Source organism: Sinocyclocheilus grahami, unplaced genomic scaffold (assembly GCF_001515645.1).
Source record: "Sinocyclocheilus grahami isolate Dianchi unplaced genomic scaffold, SAMN03320097.WGS_v1.1 scaffold317.1, whole genome shotgun sequence".
NCBI classification, from domain to species: domain Eukaryota; kingdom Metazoa; phylum Chordata; class Actinopteri; order Cypriniformes; family Cyprinidae; genus Sinocyclocheilus; species Sinocyclocheilus grahami.
In genome coordinates, this window is record NW_015505496.1 from 410,424 (window position 1) to 426,879 (window position 16,456).

The following is a 16,456-nucleotide window of genomic DNA, read 5'->3' on the forward strand; positions in this document are numbered from 1 at the left end:
TCCACAAGGTTAAGGTGAATAAGTACTGAAAGGAAGTTTGCTTTTCCTTTCTGTCTGCTCACTGTGCATCGGATAATCTCAACTGCATTGATTCTGCCTCAACTGAATGTCTGTATAAACCGCCAAATGACACATCTGTAAAAGGGCCTAAGACTGTTATTGGAACCTTTTCCAGTTCATGAATTCTGTCAGTCAAATAAAATAGCTGGTATATAGGAAGCTTTCTTTGTTGTCATACTTAAGCCAATTTCTGTTCCTGTCCGTACTGTGGTTGAGTAGCAAATGAGCCATGACTGCAGCGCTTTAACATGAGTTCATGCCTGCTGACTTGCTTTGTAATGGCATTTCTATTTATTTTCTTTCTGATTAGGTGGACGTCTGTGGCGCCTGTGAGTCAGGATAGATCTCGACTCCCAGCGATCTGCAATTTTCCACTTTAATGGTTTTGGAAATCAGATTTGGCACACACCAAGACGACCCGCTAATGGCACACGTTCTCTTGTTACCCCTCAAAGCATAAACGTGCCCTACTTCCTCAATCTCTGCTCTTTCCTTTTGTTTCTGCGGATGACATCATGGACCTCTGTGGTCTGAGTGTATTATCAATGGGCGGCAGCGCTCTGGATCTAAAGTCTGTGAGGTCACTGTGTCATTTCGAGAGGAATGTGAAGCCATTTTAATGCGCCTGATTACAGCCACCACTGGAGAGCCTTGACTCAACATGCAGGGGCAGCCCAGGCAGGCCCAGCAGCAACAGCTAGGATGCCTATCACCCAAGAAAATGCCCTGAGCCATCTACCTCTGCTGGAGAACTGGCTCTGGGCACGAGAAAAGGACAGATATGAGGGCAATGAGCCTAGGACTAGCGCAGGCGGTGTTTGCCAGGCTGCCATCCATAAGCTTGTGGAATACATCCAGCTAAACTTTGCTGAAGTTGAGAGTCCTTTGTACAGTAGCAGCCAATTCAGAGAGGAAATTGATGCTGAGGTGAGGGCAGTCTACCTGAGCAAGTCTGAGGAAGATGGACCGGAGTTCGGGCTCAGCTTTGGAAATATTCCGATTTTTGGAGACCCCGAGGGGAAGAAGAAAGGGGTCAGGAGGAGGCGCAGGAAGGGCGATAAAGGCCCTGTCTTGGACGTCGGGTGCATTTGGGTGACTGAAGTGAGAAAGAATAGCCCAGCAGCCCGTTGTGGAGATATTAAACTGCGAGATGAGCTTCTGTCACTGAACGGACAGCTGATGGTTGGGGTTGATGTCTCCGGAGCCAGGTAAGATGTCTGGATTTGTTTACAGTTACCAAATAATAGCTTGAGCCATATGATCTATTCTGTCTTTTAATTGAATTGGTTTGGTTATTTTAAACTTAACATGCGTTAACAGTATGGCGTTCCCTATATCTACAGTATATGCATTTTCCCTCAAGTTGTAAAAGCCCATGGGAAATGAGCCTGCTAAGCTTCCGCTGTAAATGTAATACTGAAAACGTGTCTACAAAATACATACAGTGGGTACGGAAAGTATTCAGACCCCCTTAAATTTTTCACTCTTTGTTATATTGCAGCCATTTGCTAAAATCATTTAAGTTAATTTTTTTTCCTCATTAATGTACACACAGCACCCCATATTGACAGAAAAACACAGAATTGTTGACATTTTTGCAGATTTATTAAAAAAGAAAAACTGAAATATCACATGGTCCTAAATATTCAGACCCTTTGCTAATGAGGAAAAAAAATTAACTTAAATGATTTTAGCAAATGGCTGCAATATAACAAAGAGTGAAAAATTTAAGGGGGTCTGAATACTTTCCGTACCCACTGTATATTTAAAGCCAAAATTATTTTCGGTGGTAACTGAAATTAACCACAGATGACAGCCTGATTGTGACTGAACTTGCTTGGAAGACATGGCTACAGTGACAGCTTTGTGCATTGCCAAATCTGTGGAGGATGTCATAAAGTTTTAGACTGAAGAGTTGCAGAAAATCTGTGTTGATGAAAAGCTAGTGATTAATTAAATCATAAAACTGAAAGATTAAAATAAACAATTTAAAAATAAAAATCAAAGGCCTGGTTTCACAGACAGTGCTAAGACTAAGCCAGGATTAGGCCATAGTTTAATTAGGACTTTCAGATGAATTTTCATAGTTCAAGTTTCTTTCAGTTGAAACCGCTCAGACTTAATTTTAGTCTGGGACTAGGCTTAAAGGGGTCGTATGATGCGATTTAAATTTTTCCTTTCTCTTTGGAGTGTTACAAGCTCTTGGTGCATAAAGAAGATCTGTAAAGTTGCAAAAACTAAAGTCTCAAATCCAAAGAGATATTCTTTATAAAAGTTAAGAGTCAACCACGCCCTCCTAAAACGGCTCGTTCTAACAAGCCCCCACATGTCTACTTCACGATGTGGGAAGATTTGCATAACGCCGCCCAAATGTTCGCAAAGAAAGAAGGCGTAACTTTTATTCTCGCTGTAGTATTGTTGTTGCCGCCACCGCCATGTTGTGAAGGCGCTGTGTTTCGTTTTGAAAGCGAAACTACTTTGTTTGGTCTTCCAAAAGAGGACGATATCTGCTTCGTCATGCCTAGAGCTGATCCGTGCTGGTCGCTGAGGAAATACATCAACTTCATGCTGTGGATCGCCGGATCGGCTTTCACCGCGGATGAAGCGGAGTCCAGCCCGGGGTCGTCACATGTAGTTGCCGCAAGCCCGCCGGCCGCTCCTTCTTCGAATCCGCCGGCCATTCCTCACTCTAGACCGCCAGCCTCCGTTCACTCAGGCCCACCTGGCGCTCCGCTCACTCGTGAGTGATGCTGTGTTTTTTGTTGTGAAAGTGAAACTACTTTGTTTGGCCTTCCAAAAGAGGACACAACTAGAAATCAGTGGTTAAGTTGTATTTACAACACTGTTCCAGAACACTTCAACCCAAATATTCAGATGTGTGCAGCCCATTTTATGGAGGACTGTTTCCTGATCCTGGTAGAGTAGACTAATAATGTACAGTATGTGGAAAATAATGCGTTTTTTGAACCTTAAACCGCATAAACACATTTCATTACACCAAATACACAAAAATAATGTTCTTTTTTGCAACATCATGACCCCTTTAAGCCTTGTCTGTGAAACCAGAGGAAACTGAAATAACAAAAAAAAAATATATATATATGTAAATGTATTTTTTTCGTGCATGACATCAGAGAACTGTGCACATGTGAATGTGGTGTTAAATTATTGACATATTAACTTAAAATCTTAGGTGGTATTTCAAGAAAATATTTTAGGTCAAGTGGGTTCAGCTGACAAAAAGTTCAACATTTTCCAGATGATTAGGCACACTTGGCAATGATGTCACTGGTCTGTAAACAGAGGAGGAAAAGGCAGTCAGACTAGGAAGTTTAGAAAATAAAGCAGCCAAGAAACGTCACAGTGAGTGAAATGAGTAAAAATGATTTGAAACTCTACATTCAACAAGTTCAATCAGTAGGATTTCACATTAATGATTGTATAGTATATAAAATCCTTTTCTGAACAGCTCCTCATCTGACTGGGTGGCAGCTTCTTGTTTAGGTACAGTGGGGCAAATAAGTATTTGATACACTGCTAATTTTTCAAGTTTTCCCACTTACAAAGAATGTTGCTTTTTCCTTTCTTGGCAACCTTGGACAATGTGGCACTTTACCAGTACACTCTAGCTCTCTGAAAATAACTATTTTAGATGCTAATTTTGTTATCCAGATTTCTAATTCAGTTCGCAAACCTTTTTGATTCAGAATGAGAATATAATAACATTGCAGCTAAATTATGTTTTCCGTGCAACTCTGATTGAATCTTGTACAGCTTTGGTTATCCTAAAAATGCTTTTTCCTTTCTTGGCAACCTTGGACAATGTGGCACTTTACCAGTACACTCTAGCTCTCTGAAAATAACTATTTTAGATGCTAATTTTGTTATCCAGATTTCTAATTCAGTTCGCAAACCTTTTTGATTCAGAATGAGAATATAATAACATTGCAGCTAAATTATGTTTTCTGTGCAACTCTGATTGAATCTTGTACAGCTTTGGTTATCCTAAAAATCAGCCACTGGTACCATTGACCAGGAGTAAAATCCTGGAATGTTTTCCTCAAAAACCTTAATTTCTATGCGACTGAAGAAAGAAAGACATTCATCTTGGATGACATGGGGGTGAGTAAATTATCAGGATTTTTTTATTTTGGAAGTGAACTAATTCTTTAACTGGTCCAACTAATAAAGTGTACATATTTATCCATTTGGCTACTACATGCCTGATAATGCATCCAGTGCAATTAGCATATTTTTCAGATTTATAGAGTAAAGACACAAGTCATTGTGTCTCATGTACTATACAGTCCTATATATATACCCAAGATGAAGACTACTTCCTTTGAATGTCCTGTGAATGTTGTGGTCTGTAAGAGTTGAATCCATCGCTGTAACTTGTGCTCTATAATTAGGAGTTGTATTGTGTGACTGATAAATGATAGGAAGTTTTGCAGTGTTCACACAGAATCTGCTTTGGGATAACTGATTCCCTACGGATGGACGGCAGGATCCAGAAAGGGAGGAGGTTCCTGGGAGTGGCACGTGGTTTTGACCAAGAACTGAAGTTGTTTTCACAGACATATCATTTTCTCAAGCTAAAGAAAAGCTGTTGATGTCAAGACATCTCAGGGAGGGAAACAACGGCTGAATTTCTTCTTGTTATTCTGATACAAGAGCTCAGTCTGTTTCCTGTTGGCATAAGCTGCTTACCACATGTAAGATCTGCAAAACAATTGAATGCTTGTGGTTCTTTATTAGTAGATTTTACTTTTGCTTTTATATCTGTCTGGGGTGATTTGAGAACTCAGAGATAACTTTACTGCTGATTACTGAGGAAGAACTGGCAAGAAAGAATAATGTAAGCATGGTCTGCCTTTATGTGGACAAAATGCCTTAATGCCTTATTAATTTCTTGTCACAGTTTTTAAAACGTAACTGCTTTGTGAGATTTGTGACAATACTGGGTGGTGAGGTGATGAGGTGACGTAATATTAAATCTAATCATTTATTTTCAGACTGTAAGGGGTAGTTTGCCCAAAAATTAAAATGCTGTCATCATTTACTTACTCATGTTTTTCCAAACCCATAAGCCTTTCTTTCTTTAGTGAAATGTAAAAGAACATATTTTGAGAAATATATTTTTGTCCAGCGGAACTTGATGGTCACAAGTCTGTTTGGTCACCAACATTCTTCAAAATATCTTCTTATATGTTCCACAAAAGAAGGAAATTCACACAGGTTTGGAATAACATGAGGGTGAATAAATGAAGACAGAATTTTTTGATGAACTGTACATTTAAAGCTACACTACCAAAGATTTTTTTCAGTTAAAATAGACAAAAATATCTTTATTGAGAGAGTAAGAAATCATTCTCTATTGTTCTAACCTAACACCAATAAGCCTACAGTGATTAATGATTGATATTTTTAACAGTTCGAATTTAGCAGGAATTTTTAGATTTATGTCTTTTGTCCTTGCAAGTTTATGTATGGGACAGAAGTGTTACTTGCTCAGACAACAATTTTATTTATTTATTTATTTTTTAATATATGCCTGTAGGAAGGACAACTGATGTAAAGATGTAAAAACAAAAAAACTACTCTCCACATAACTTGCGCAATCAATTATTTTATAATATATCTGATATGTTAATATATTCCCTGCTAAAACACACAGCATGGCTAGAAACCAACATATACTAGCGTTCAAAAGTTTGGGGTCGGTACAAACTATTAATGTTTTTGACGTCTCTAATGCTCACCAAGGCTGCATTCATTTGATTAAACATACAATAAAACCGTAATATTACAGTAAAACTGAAACATTATTACAATTTAAAATAACTGCTTTCCATTTGAATTTTCAGCATCATTACTCCAGTCTTCAGTGTCACATGATTCTTCAGAAATCATTCTAATATACCGATTTTCTGCTCAAGAAACATTTCTTATTATTATCCATATTAAAAACAGTTGTACTGCTTAATATTTTTGTGGAAACCGTGATACATTTTTTCAAGATTCTTTGATTAGAAAGTTCAAAAGAACAGCATTTATTATAAATCTTTTGTCACGTTATAAATGTAATTAATGTCAGTTATGACCAATATAATGCATCCTTGCTGAAAAAAGTATTCATTTCTTTCAACAACAACAACAAAAAAACCTCACTGAATGAAAACCTTATTGAATGGTAGTGTGATTCTGATTTGTACCCACTAAGCTTCAGCAACAAGCATCAACCAGAAGTTCATGCTAGTCAAGTCAAGCTTCAGATTGCTATCCAATATTTACTGAAGACTAATTTTCTAGAGGTCTAGCCTTTTATTAGTTGTTTCCTTCCTCTCCTCACACAACCCTTTGGTTAAATATCAGTTTAAGTGTGTTTTATGAGTCTGCCTCAGGGTTATGTTTACTCATTACTACATTACACTTGTTTTCTCTCTCAGGTATAAGGCCTGAATCTGTAAGAGTGCAAACACTGAGAACTGTTGCAGTAGAAGGTCTGGTGTGAGTGGAGAGACAAGGCTTGGACACAATTCAAAAAGCAATGGACCGAAGCTTTCAAACACAAAAAAGAGACACATGATGGAAACTTTATTTTTCATCAATTGCTTTTCATGTTAATTATTTCATTGCAAAATATCTGGGCCCAAATTCAGCTCACCACAAAAAGCCTTGTCGGTTTAATGTGTTGTCTTGTAATTTTGATCCAGCTGTATGTTTTTCCTTGAACAGCCTTGCCCAGCAACTGTCTGTGGGGAGCATGGAAAACAGCTCAGTGGCACGGCTCCAACCGGCCCATGCAAAGGGTTCTCCATGTGGTCAATGAGAGAGTATTGGAGAAAACAAGGTTAAGAATGATACACTTTACTTGGATTCAGTGCAACAGAGAAAATAGCTGTTCATCTTGAGAGCTAGAATCAACGGATCCATTTTAATATTAGCTGTATAAATTAATTTAAAGGATTTTCCAGAGATTTTGGGATCCAGAAGCCTCAAGTGTCTGGGAGTCTAGAGCAGAGGTGTGAAGAAATAAAGGGCCGCACAGAGTGAATTATGAACTGTACATTTTCTGTTTTTACAGACATATACTGTGTCAAAGTGATTAACTGTATTAGACTCTCCATCTGTCCTATCAAAACCACAATGAAACATTACACATTTCAGTTTATAAGTCTGCCTAGTTCCTGTCAGTATAAAGATCAAAGCCTTTTAGTCTATGTTTGCATTGAATTGATTCTCAGAGTCCTGAATTGGCAGGCCAATTCTTTGTGGTTGGTTAACTTGCCGCTTGCATGAATGAGAGAAATACTGCCATCTTTTCCCTGGCATTAACTATGTCTGAGTTTGCACTTTTCTCATAAGCAAAAGAAAGCTTTGGCTCTTTCGTTTTTTAGCGAAGAGATTGGTGCAGTGTTCCCACTGTAATGGTGAGCTTCTCAAATCAGGCACTGTGGTCTAGTTAAAAACACACAGTACAAGAATGTTCCTTGATTGAAAATGGCTTGTAATCATCAGATCAAATGTTTGGTTCTCGTTGTTTCTTAATTATAACTGGAGGACTTCCAAGATTGTGAAGGCGTGAATAAAATATACATTAGAACTCTTTAAAATGCCAAGGATAAGAATTTAGTCAGACATTTGGATGAACCAAATGCCATCAAAACTGGCAGCTGTGGTTGCAGTTAAAAAAAATTAAAAACCGGTGACAGATACCCAAGATGAAGACTACTTCCTTTGAATGTCCTGTGAATGTTGTGGTCTGTAAGAGTTGAATCCATCGCTGTAACTTGTGCTCTATAATTAGGAGTTGTATTGTGTGACTGATAAATGATAGGAAGTTTTGCAGTGTTCACACAGAATCTGCTTTGGGATAACTGATTCCCTACGGATGGACGGCAGGATCCAGAAAGGGAGGAGGTTCCTGGGAGTGGCACGTGGTTTTGACCAAGAACTGAAGTTGTTTTCACAGACATATCATTTTCTCAAGCTAAAGAAAAGCTGTTGATGTCAAGACATCTCAGGGAGGGAAACAACGGCTGAATTTCTTCTTGTTATTCTGATACAAGAGCTCAGTCTGTTTCCTGTTGGCATAAGCTGCTTACCACATGTAAGATCTGCAAAACAATTGAATGCTTGTGGTTCTTTATTAGTAGATTTTACTTTTGCTTTTATATCTGTCTGGGGTGATTTGAGAACTCAGAGATAACTTTACTGCTGATTACTGAGGAAGAACTGGCAAGAAAGAATAATGTAAGCATGGTCTGCCTTTATGTGGACAAAATGCCTTATTTTTGGCTTAATTTCTTGTCACAGTTTTTAAAACGTAACTGCTTTGTGAGATTTGTGACAATACTGGGTGGTGAGGTGACAACTTAAAGTAATATTAAATCTAATCATTTATTTTCAGACTGTAAGGGGTAGTTTGCCCAAAAATTTAAATGCTGTCATCATTTACTTACTCACGTTTTTCCAAACCCATAAGCCTTTCTTTCTTTAGTGAAATGTAAAAGAACATATTTTGAGAAATATATTTTTGTCCAGCGGAACTTGATGGTCACAAGTCTGTTTGGTCACCAACATTCTTCAAAATATCTTCTTATATGTTCCACAAAAGAAGGAAATTCACACAGGTTTGGAATAACATGAGGGTGAATAAATGAAGACAGAATTTTTTGATGAACTGTACATTTAAAGCTACACTACCAAAGATTTTTTTCAGTTAAAATAGACAAAAATATCTTTATTGAGAGAGTAAGAAATCATTCTCTATTGTTCTAACCTAACACCAATAAGCCTACAGTGATTAATGATTGATATTTTTAACAGTTCGAATTTAGCAGGAATTTTTAGATTTATGTCTTTTGTCCTTGCAAGTTTATGTATGGGACAGAAGTGTTACTTGCTCAGACAACAATTTTATTTATTTATTTATTTTTTAATATATGCCTGTAGGAAGGACAACTGATGTAAAGATGTAAAAACAAAAAAACTACTCTCCACATAACTTGCGCAATCAATTATTTTATAATATATCTGATATGTTAATATATTCCCTGCTAAAACACACAGCATGGCTAGAAACCAACATATACTAGCGTTCAAAAGTTTGGGGTCGGTACAAACTATTAATGTTTTTGACGTCTCTAATGCTCACCAAGGCTGCATTCATTTGATTAAACATACAATAAAACCGTAATATTACAGTAAAACTGAAACATTATTACAATTTAAAATAACTGCTTTCCATTTGAATTTTCAGCATCATTACTCCAGTCTTCAGTGTCACATGATTCTTCAGAAATCATTCTAATATACCGATTTTCTGCTCAAGAAACATTTCTTATTATTATCCATATTAAAAACAGTTGTACTGCTTAATATTTTTGTGGAAACCGTGATACATTTTTTCAAGATTCTTTGATTAGAAAGTTCAAAAGAACAGCATTTATTATAAATCTTTTGTCACGTTATAAATGTAATTAATGTCAGTTATGACCAATATAATGCATCCTTGCTGAAAAAAGTATTCATTTCTTTCAACAACAACAACAAAAAAACCTCACTGAATGAAAACCTTATTGAATGGTAGTGTGATTCTGATTTGTACCCACTAAGCTTCAGCAACAAGCATCAACCAGAAGTTCATGCTAGTCAAGTCAAGCTTCAGATTGCTATCCAATATTTACTGAAGACTAATTTTCTAGAGGTCTAGCCTTTTATTAGTTGTTTCCTTCCTCTCCTCACACAACCCTTTGGTTAAATATCAGTTTAAGTGTGTTTTATGAGTCTGCCTCAGGGTTATGTTTACTCATTACTACATTACACTTGTTTTCTCTCTCAGGTATAAGGCCTGAATCTGTAAGAGTGCAAACACTGAGAACTGTTGCAGTAGAAGGTCTGGTGTGAGTGGAGAGACAAGGCTTGGACACAATTCAAAAAGCAATGGACCGAAGCTTTCAAACACAAAAAAGAGACACATGATGGAAACTTTATTTTTCATCAATTGCTTTTCATGTTAATTATTTCATTGCAAAATATCTGGGCCCAAATTCAGCTCACCACAAAAAGCCTTGTCGGTTTAATGTGTTGTCTTGTAATTTTGATCCAGCTGTATGTTTTTCCTTGAACAGCCTTGCCCAGCAACTGTCTGTGGGGAGCATGGAAAACAGCTCAGTGGCACGGCTCCAACCGGCCCATGCAAAGGGTTCTCCATGTGGTCAATGAGAGAGTATTGGAGAAAACAAGGTTAAGAATGATACACTTTACTTGGATTCAGTGCAACAGAGAAAATAGCTGTTCATCTTGAGAGCTAGAATCAACGGATCCATTTTAATATTAGCTGTATAAATTAATTTAAAGGATTTTCCAGAGATTTTGGGATCCAGAAGCCTCAAGTGTCTGGGAGTCTAGAGCAGAGGTGTGAAGAAATAAAGGGCCGCACAGAGTGAATTATGAACTGTACATTTTCTCTCCACAACTGTTTTTACAGACATATACTGTGTCAAAGTGATTAACTGTATTAGACTCTCCATCTGTCCTATCAAAACCACAATGAAACATTACACATTTCAGTTTATAAGTCTGCCTAGTTCCTGTCAGTATAAAGATCAAAGCCTTTTAGTCTATGTTTGCATTGAATTGATTCTCAGAGTCCTGAATTGGCAGGCCAATTCTTTGTGGTTGGTTAACTTGCCGCTTGCATGAATGAGAGAAATACTGCCATCTTTTCCCTGGCATTAACTATGTCTGAGTTTGCACTTTTCTCATAAGCAAAAGAAAGCTTTGGCTCTTTCGTTTTTTAGCGAAGAGATTGGTGCAGTGTTCCCACTGTAATGGTGAGCTTCTCAAATCAGGCACTGTGGTCTAGTTAAAAACACACAGTACAAGAATGTTCCTTGATTGAAAATGGCTTGTAATCATCAGATCAAATGTTTGGTTCTCGTTGTTTCTTAATTATAACTGGAGGACTTCCAAGATTGTGAAGGCGTGAATAAAATATACATTAGAACTCTTTAAAATGCCAAGGATAAGAATTTAGTCAGACATTTGGATGAACCAAATGCCATCAAAACTGGCAGCTGTGGTTGCAGTTAAAAAAAATTAAAAACCGGTGACAGTGTTTGCTGTATTATGAGATGCCTCTATATTTTACAACATATAACTGCTTTATTAAGTGATATAATTTTAATATACCAATCTACTTGAACCAAGATATGCTTTTTACCACTTTCTATGTACTGAGAACCACCAGAAGAGCATTGATGGCACAAAAGAAAGCCACATGATGAATCAGAGTTCATTGAGGCTGAAACTCGTCACAAACAGTTTTTCCACAAGCTGAAGAAATAATTCTATATAGAAGGTGCACACAATGTCATTCACACAAATGAAAAAACACCATCATGGTAACACAAATTACACTAAAATAATGCAACAAACATCAACTAAACATAAGTTATAACAAAAACATTACTGGTTAAAATGTGAAGAAACAAAACGGTCTGAATAATATATAATCAATCATATGTGATGTGTCATGCAGGGACTTCTGGAAATGTCCTGTTACTGTTTTTCACCATAAATTCATATGGTAATTCATAGTTTGTACTTCCAAAAACATAAATTTGACAGCATTTTACAGTAAAATTACATATAATGTGATGTTCACCCATTTAAAATGTTCAACTGTAGCATTTTTATATTATTTTTGTTAAAAAATGAACAGTGTGCAATTTTTAAACAGATCTTGATATGGAAGGATTGCTTGATATAGCTATTTTTGTTATTAAAAATAAAAAAATAAGCAAATTACAAACACAATAGAACAAATACATATAAAATAAACTTTTAATTTATTCGGCTACAGTAGGTTTATTTAACATGTAGTAAGAAATATTACAGAAATTTAATATAGTGTATAAATAAAACACAGCAGTCTTCACTGTATCAAACAAACATGAACTGATTCTTATTAAAGATCCAAGAGCGATTCAGTCAAGTGCAGTGAGTGATTAACATGACAGACAGCAGAAGGGGAATTATACTGCTGTCCCTTTAAGACCGACTGCATGGATCCAATATACCAGGGGTGGGCAAACTTGGCCCTTCCAGGCCACTTTCCTTCAGAGTTTAGCTCCAACCCTAATCAAACACACTTGCACCAGCTAATCATTGTTTTCAAGACTTCTAGAAGGCTACAGGCAGGTGAGTTTTATCAGGGTTGGATCAAATCTCTGCAGGAAAGTGGCCTGGAAGGGCCAAGTTTACCCGTATGTCAAAAATGGGCATTTTGACATAATTGTATATGTATTTGACCATTCAAGCGAGATGGTCCTCACAGCAGAACACAAGATCCAGGGGGCGTGGTTGGATCCAGATCCAACTCCTCCCACCTTACATATTCCTAAACCTACCCATCTCCACCCCCTGATCCCTTAACCCACCCATTTCCAGCCCTAAACCTACCAATCTCCACCCCCTAGATGTGGATCCAACCTACATGACATAGCAAAGTCTCTAACGATTGAACCTTTATTACGCGGTAACGATATATACCGTCATACCGCCCAGCCCTATGCTCAGATATCATACTTTTTACACTTGTTTCACTGGGGGAAAAAAAGTCCAAATCATTCATCCATTGTGCATAAACCCTGTGCCATGAGAATAACATCTCTCTTATGGAACCCCCAGATTTCTGTGGTCACAGATGGGCCTGAGGATTAGCTCTGCAATCTGGATATTCAGGTAATACTGTCTGGTTTGTGGAGCATACCAGTTTGAAGCCCCACAAATTCCATTCCACCATGTCTGCCTCTGTGATTTTTCAGTCTTGCCCATTGTGGCTTTTCTGTGGAAAGTGGTTGTTGATTGAGCAAGGTTGATTTGTGAACGCACGGGGCCATGTGCACGCACATGACACTGCCTCTTTACGTTTTTTAATATCTTAGCTCAGTCTGTGGAATTATGAAATTGAATTGAATGTAAGTGCATATATAAGAAAGTCACACATGTGCTATTTAAGATACTACATCACAAGGTTTATATTCTTCAAATACTTTCATGTTTACATTTTATTTGAAACCCTTTTTGATTTCAAGTTTATGACTTAGGGTTTATTATTGTTTAGTATTCAGATCCCTGACTCTTTTATTGCTGTTTACTGAGTCTAGGTGTGTTTTCTCAGCACAAGTTGCAGAGATTTTATGTGTAGTGGAAAAAGGCTGTACAGTTATAACTGTATGGTTGTGGATTTGTCCATTAGAGGGCAGTAGAACAAAACTTTCTAGTTATTCAAGATGAGAATTCTGTTAGGTGCACTAAACTGTGCCCTAAGGTCTGCTGTTACTTATATAAGCACGTAGCTGTACTGTCCTTTATTGCAGGTCTCTGTAGTGCAAAACAGTTTATTAGAAAAGCATTGATTTCAGCCATATTCCAGCTATAGTTTTGTATTTTACTGTTACTTTTTCTCGTCTCCTGGAAAAAAACCTCAATAGTTTTTTAATGTGTAAAAAAAACTGAGCACTATGCAGCAACTAGGTTTTTGACATTTGGTTTTCGTGATGTTAGAGATAAAATCTGTAATTTTTCTGCATTTGCTAGATAAATGGTCTGAACAGCAACAGCAAAGATAATGGATTGTATGTTCAAGTCTCTGAATATTGTGAAAGGCTATAGAGTGCTGTGAATGATGCTGCTGTCTTTGGGATGTTTCCCCACAAACCCCTCAGAGTTATGTAAAGAATGTATGCCAGACTGCTACCCGCGACCGGATGTCTTTCATAATGAAAACAGACTTCAAGGAGGAAAACGCCCAGCCAGTGCAGACTCAGGTGCAGACCATTACGATTTATGGTATTTATTGTTTATTTGATTTTTTCATAACATGGTGGAGATGCCTTTCCCTTTAAATGAAGTGATTTTTCCATCTTTTTTGTTGGAATATTAAGATCCTGCCAGGAGGGAGGACAGCAAAGTGAGGTTGGTTTTCCAAATCTGTCTGAATGGATGATTAAAACATATAAAACTAGTGACTTAATCATAAAGTATCTTCAGGCTCAAGGTAAATGCTCAATGACGGACACTGCTTCAGGTCTTGTCAAATCTGTCACCAAACCAGAAAAAGCTGTTTACAGTAATTTCCACATTTATGAATTATTATATGACAGTTACATAAAACTCAAATTCTTTGTTTAATACTTTCCATATTAGTAAACTATACAGCATTCCAAAGACCAAGTGAGATGATGCTGTACTATCTTATATTTGCAAAAGTCCAAAATAAAAGTAGAATACAACCCTAAATCTCAGAAACATGTATCCTATTTCAGCAATATAATTAATTTACCCTATTTAACATGTTCAGAACATCTTGACCTTGCAAACATGACTAGGTTTTCAGTGAATGATTACTCAAACTATGAGGTATAGGCTTTTCATTCTGCAGTACATATGTGTGGAGATAGATGGCGATGTAGAAATCATTTTGAACAAGCTCTGTACCCCTGCTTGGCTCTAATGTGTGTGGTGTAAATAATCACTTTACATTATAACATAGAAGTAGATGAAGTCACATTGAAGTGGTTTCCACCTGATACAGTTTGAATAGTGTTTGTTAGAATGTCAAAATGCTGCACTCTAGGGACTTTCGATGAAACTATGGAAACTATGTTTCGAGACCTATGTCATCATAATCGCGTACAGGATTTTCGGTAACCATTAGTAGGTTTTTTAGGAATCATGAAGAGCATTAAAAATGGAACCGAATAATTTTCATTAAGTTCCCGCACGTGCATCTAGCACGCAGCACTGTTGGCTACTAAACTAATGGCTGCGTCCGAAAGCTCTAAGGGTGCTTTCACACCAGCGCTGTGATCCGAAATCGCCCCCCTATACCCTTAAATAGGGCACTATTTGAGGGAACAGCCATTTTTAGTGGTGTCCGAAACCATAGTGGACGTTCTCGAGTGCACTCATTCAATCCCACAATGAACTGCAAAAACGAGTGTACAACTGGTGCACGTTCAACGGCTAGAGAATGCCCATAATGCACCGCGAGAGTCACGCGCCGAATGAATTGCCGCCTCTCGCCAGAAGATGGCGCTCGCAGCTGAATAATCAATCCCCGCTCATCCGTGGTGTACAGCAGAATGTACAACACGGGTATAAATTCATTGTAAATTGATCATTAAATTGTTTGATTAGGGTTTATACATGATTTCTTTGTTTAATACTTTCCATATTAGTAAACTATACAGCATTCCAAAGACCAAGTGAGATGATGCTGTACTATCTTATATTTGCAAAAGTCCAAAATAAAAGTAGAATACAACCCTAAATCTCAGAAACATGTATCCTATTTCAGCAATATAATTAATTTACCCTATTTAACATGTTCAGAACATCTTGACCTTGCAAACATGACTAGGTTTTCAGTGAATGATTACTCAAACTATGAGGTATAGGCTTTTCATTCTGCAGTACATATGTGTGGAGATAGATGGCGATGTAGAAATCATTTTGAACAAGCTCTGTACCCCTGCTTGGCTCTAATGTGTGTGGTGTAAATAATCACTTTACATTATAACATAGAAGTAGATGAAGTCACATTGAAGTGGTTTCCACCTGATACAGTTTTAATACTCATTGAATAGTGTTTGTTAGAATGTCAAAATGCTGCACTCTAGGGACTTTCGATGAAACTATGGAAACTATGTCTCGAGACCTATGTCATCATAATCGCGTACAGGATTTTCGGTAACCATTAGTAGGTTTTTTAGGAATCATGAAGAGCATTAAAAATGGAACCGAATAATTTTCATTAAGTTCCCGCACGTGCATCTAGCACGCAGCACTGTTGGCTACTAAACTAATGGCTGCGTCCGAAAGCTCTAAGGGTGCTTTCACACCAGCGCTGTGATCCGAAATCGCCCCCCTATACCCTTAAATAGGGCACTATTTGAGGGAACAGCCATTTTTAGTGGTGTCCGAAACCATAGTGGACGTTCTCGAGTGCACTCATTCAATCCCACAATGAACTGCAAAAACGAGTGTACAACTGGTGCACGTTCAACGGCTAGAGAATGCCCATAATGCACCGCGAGAGTCACGCGCCGAATGAATTGCCGCCTCTCGCCAGAAGATGGCGCTCGCAGCTGAATAATCAATCCCCGCTCATCCGTGGTGTACAGCAGAATGTACAACACGGGTATAAATTCATTGTAAATTGATCATTAAATTGTTTGATTAGGGTTTATACATGATTTCCGTGACAGCGTTCAAGATAAATCCTTTAATCTTACTACTGGAGCTGCTAGTTTGCTAGATTCAAATGATTAATAAACAGCAAGCACAAACTATGCAAAAGCGGCATTCCTTCCGGTGCACT

General features: G+C 37.6%; 1 protein-coding gene across 1 annotated transcript in view; it reads left to right on the plus strand.

Moving 5' to 3' along the window:
• The window catches only part of pdzd2 (PDZ domain containing 2), an 86,390-nt gene that overhangs the window by 12,070 nt on the left and 57,864 nt on the right, over positions 1 to 16,456 (plus strand). The window contains exon 3 of the mRNA XM_016294376.1: positions 371 to 1,268. Within this exon, the coding sequence (XP_016149862.1) occupies positions 763 to 1,268 (506 nt within the window). The 5' untranslated portion in view covers positions 371 to 762. The remainder of the gene's footprint in view (positions 1 to 370; positions 1,269 to 16,456) is intronic.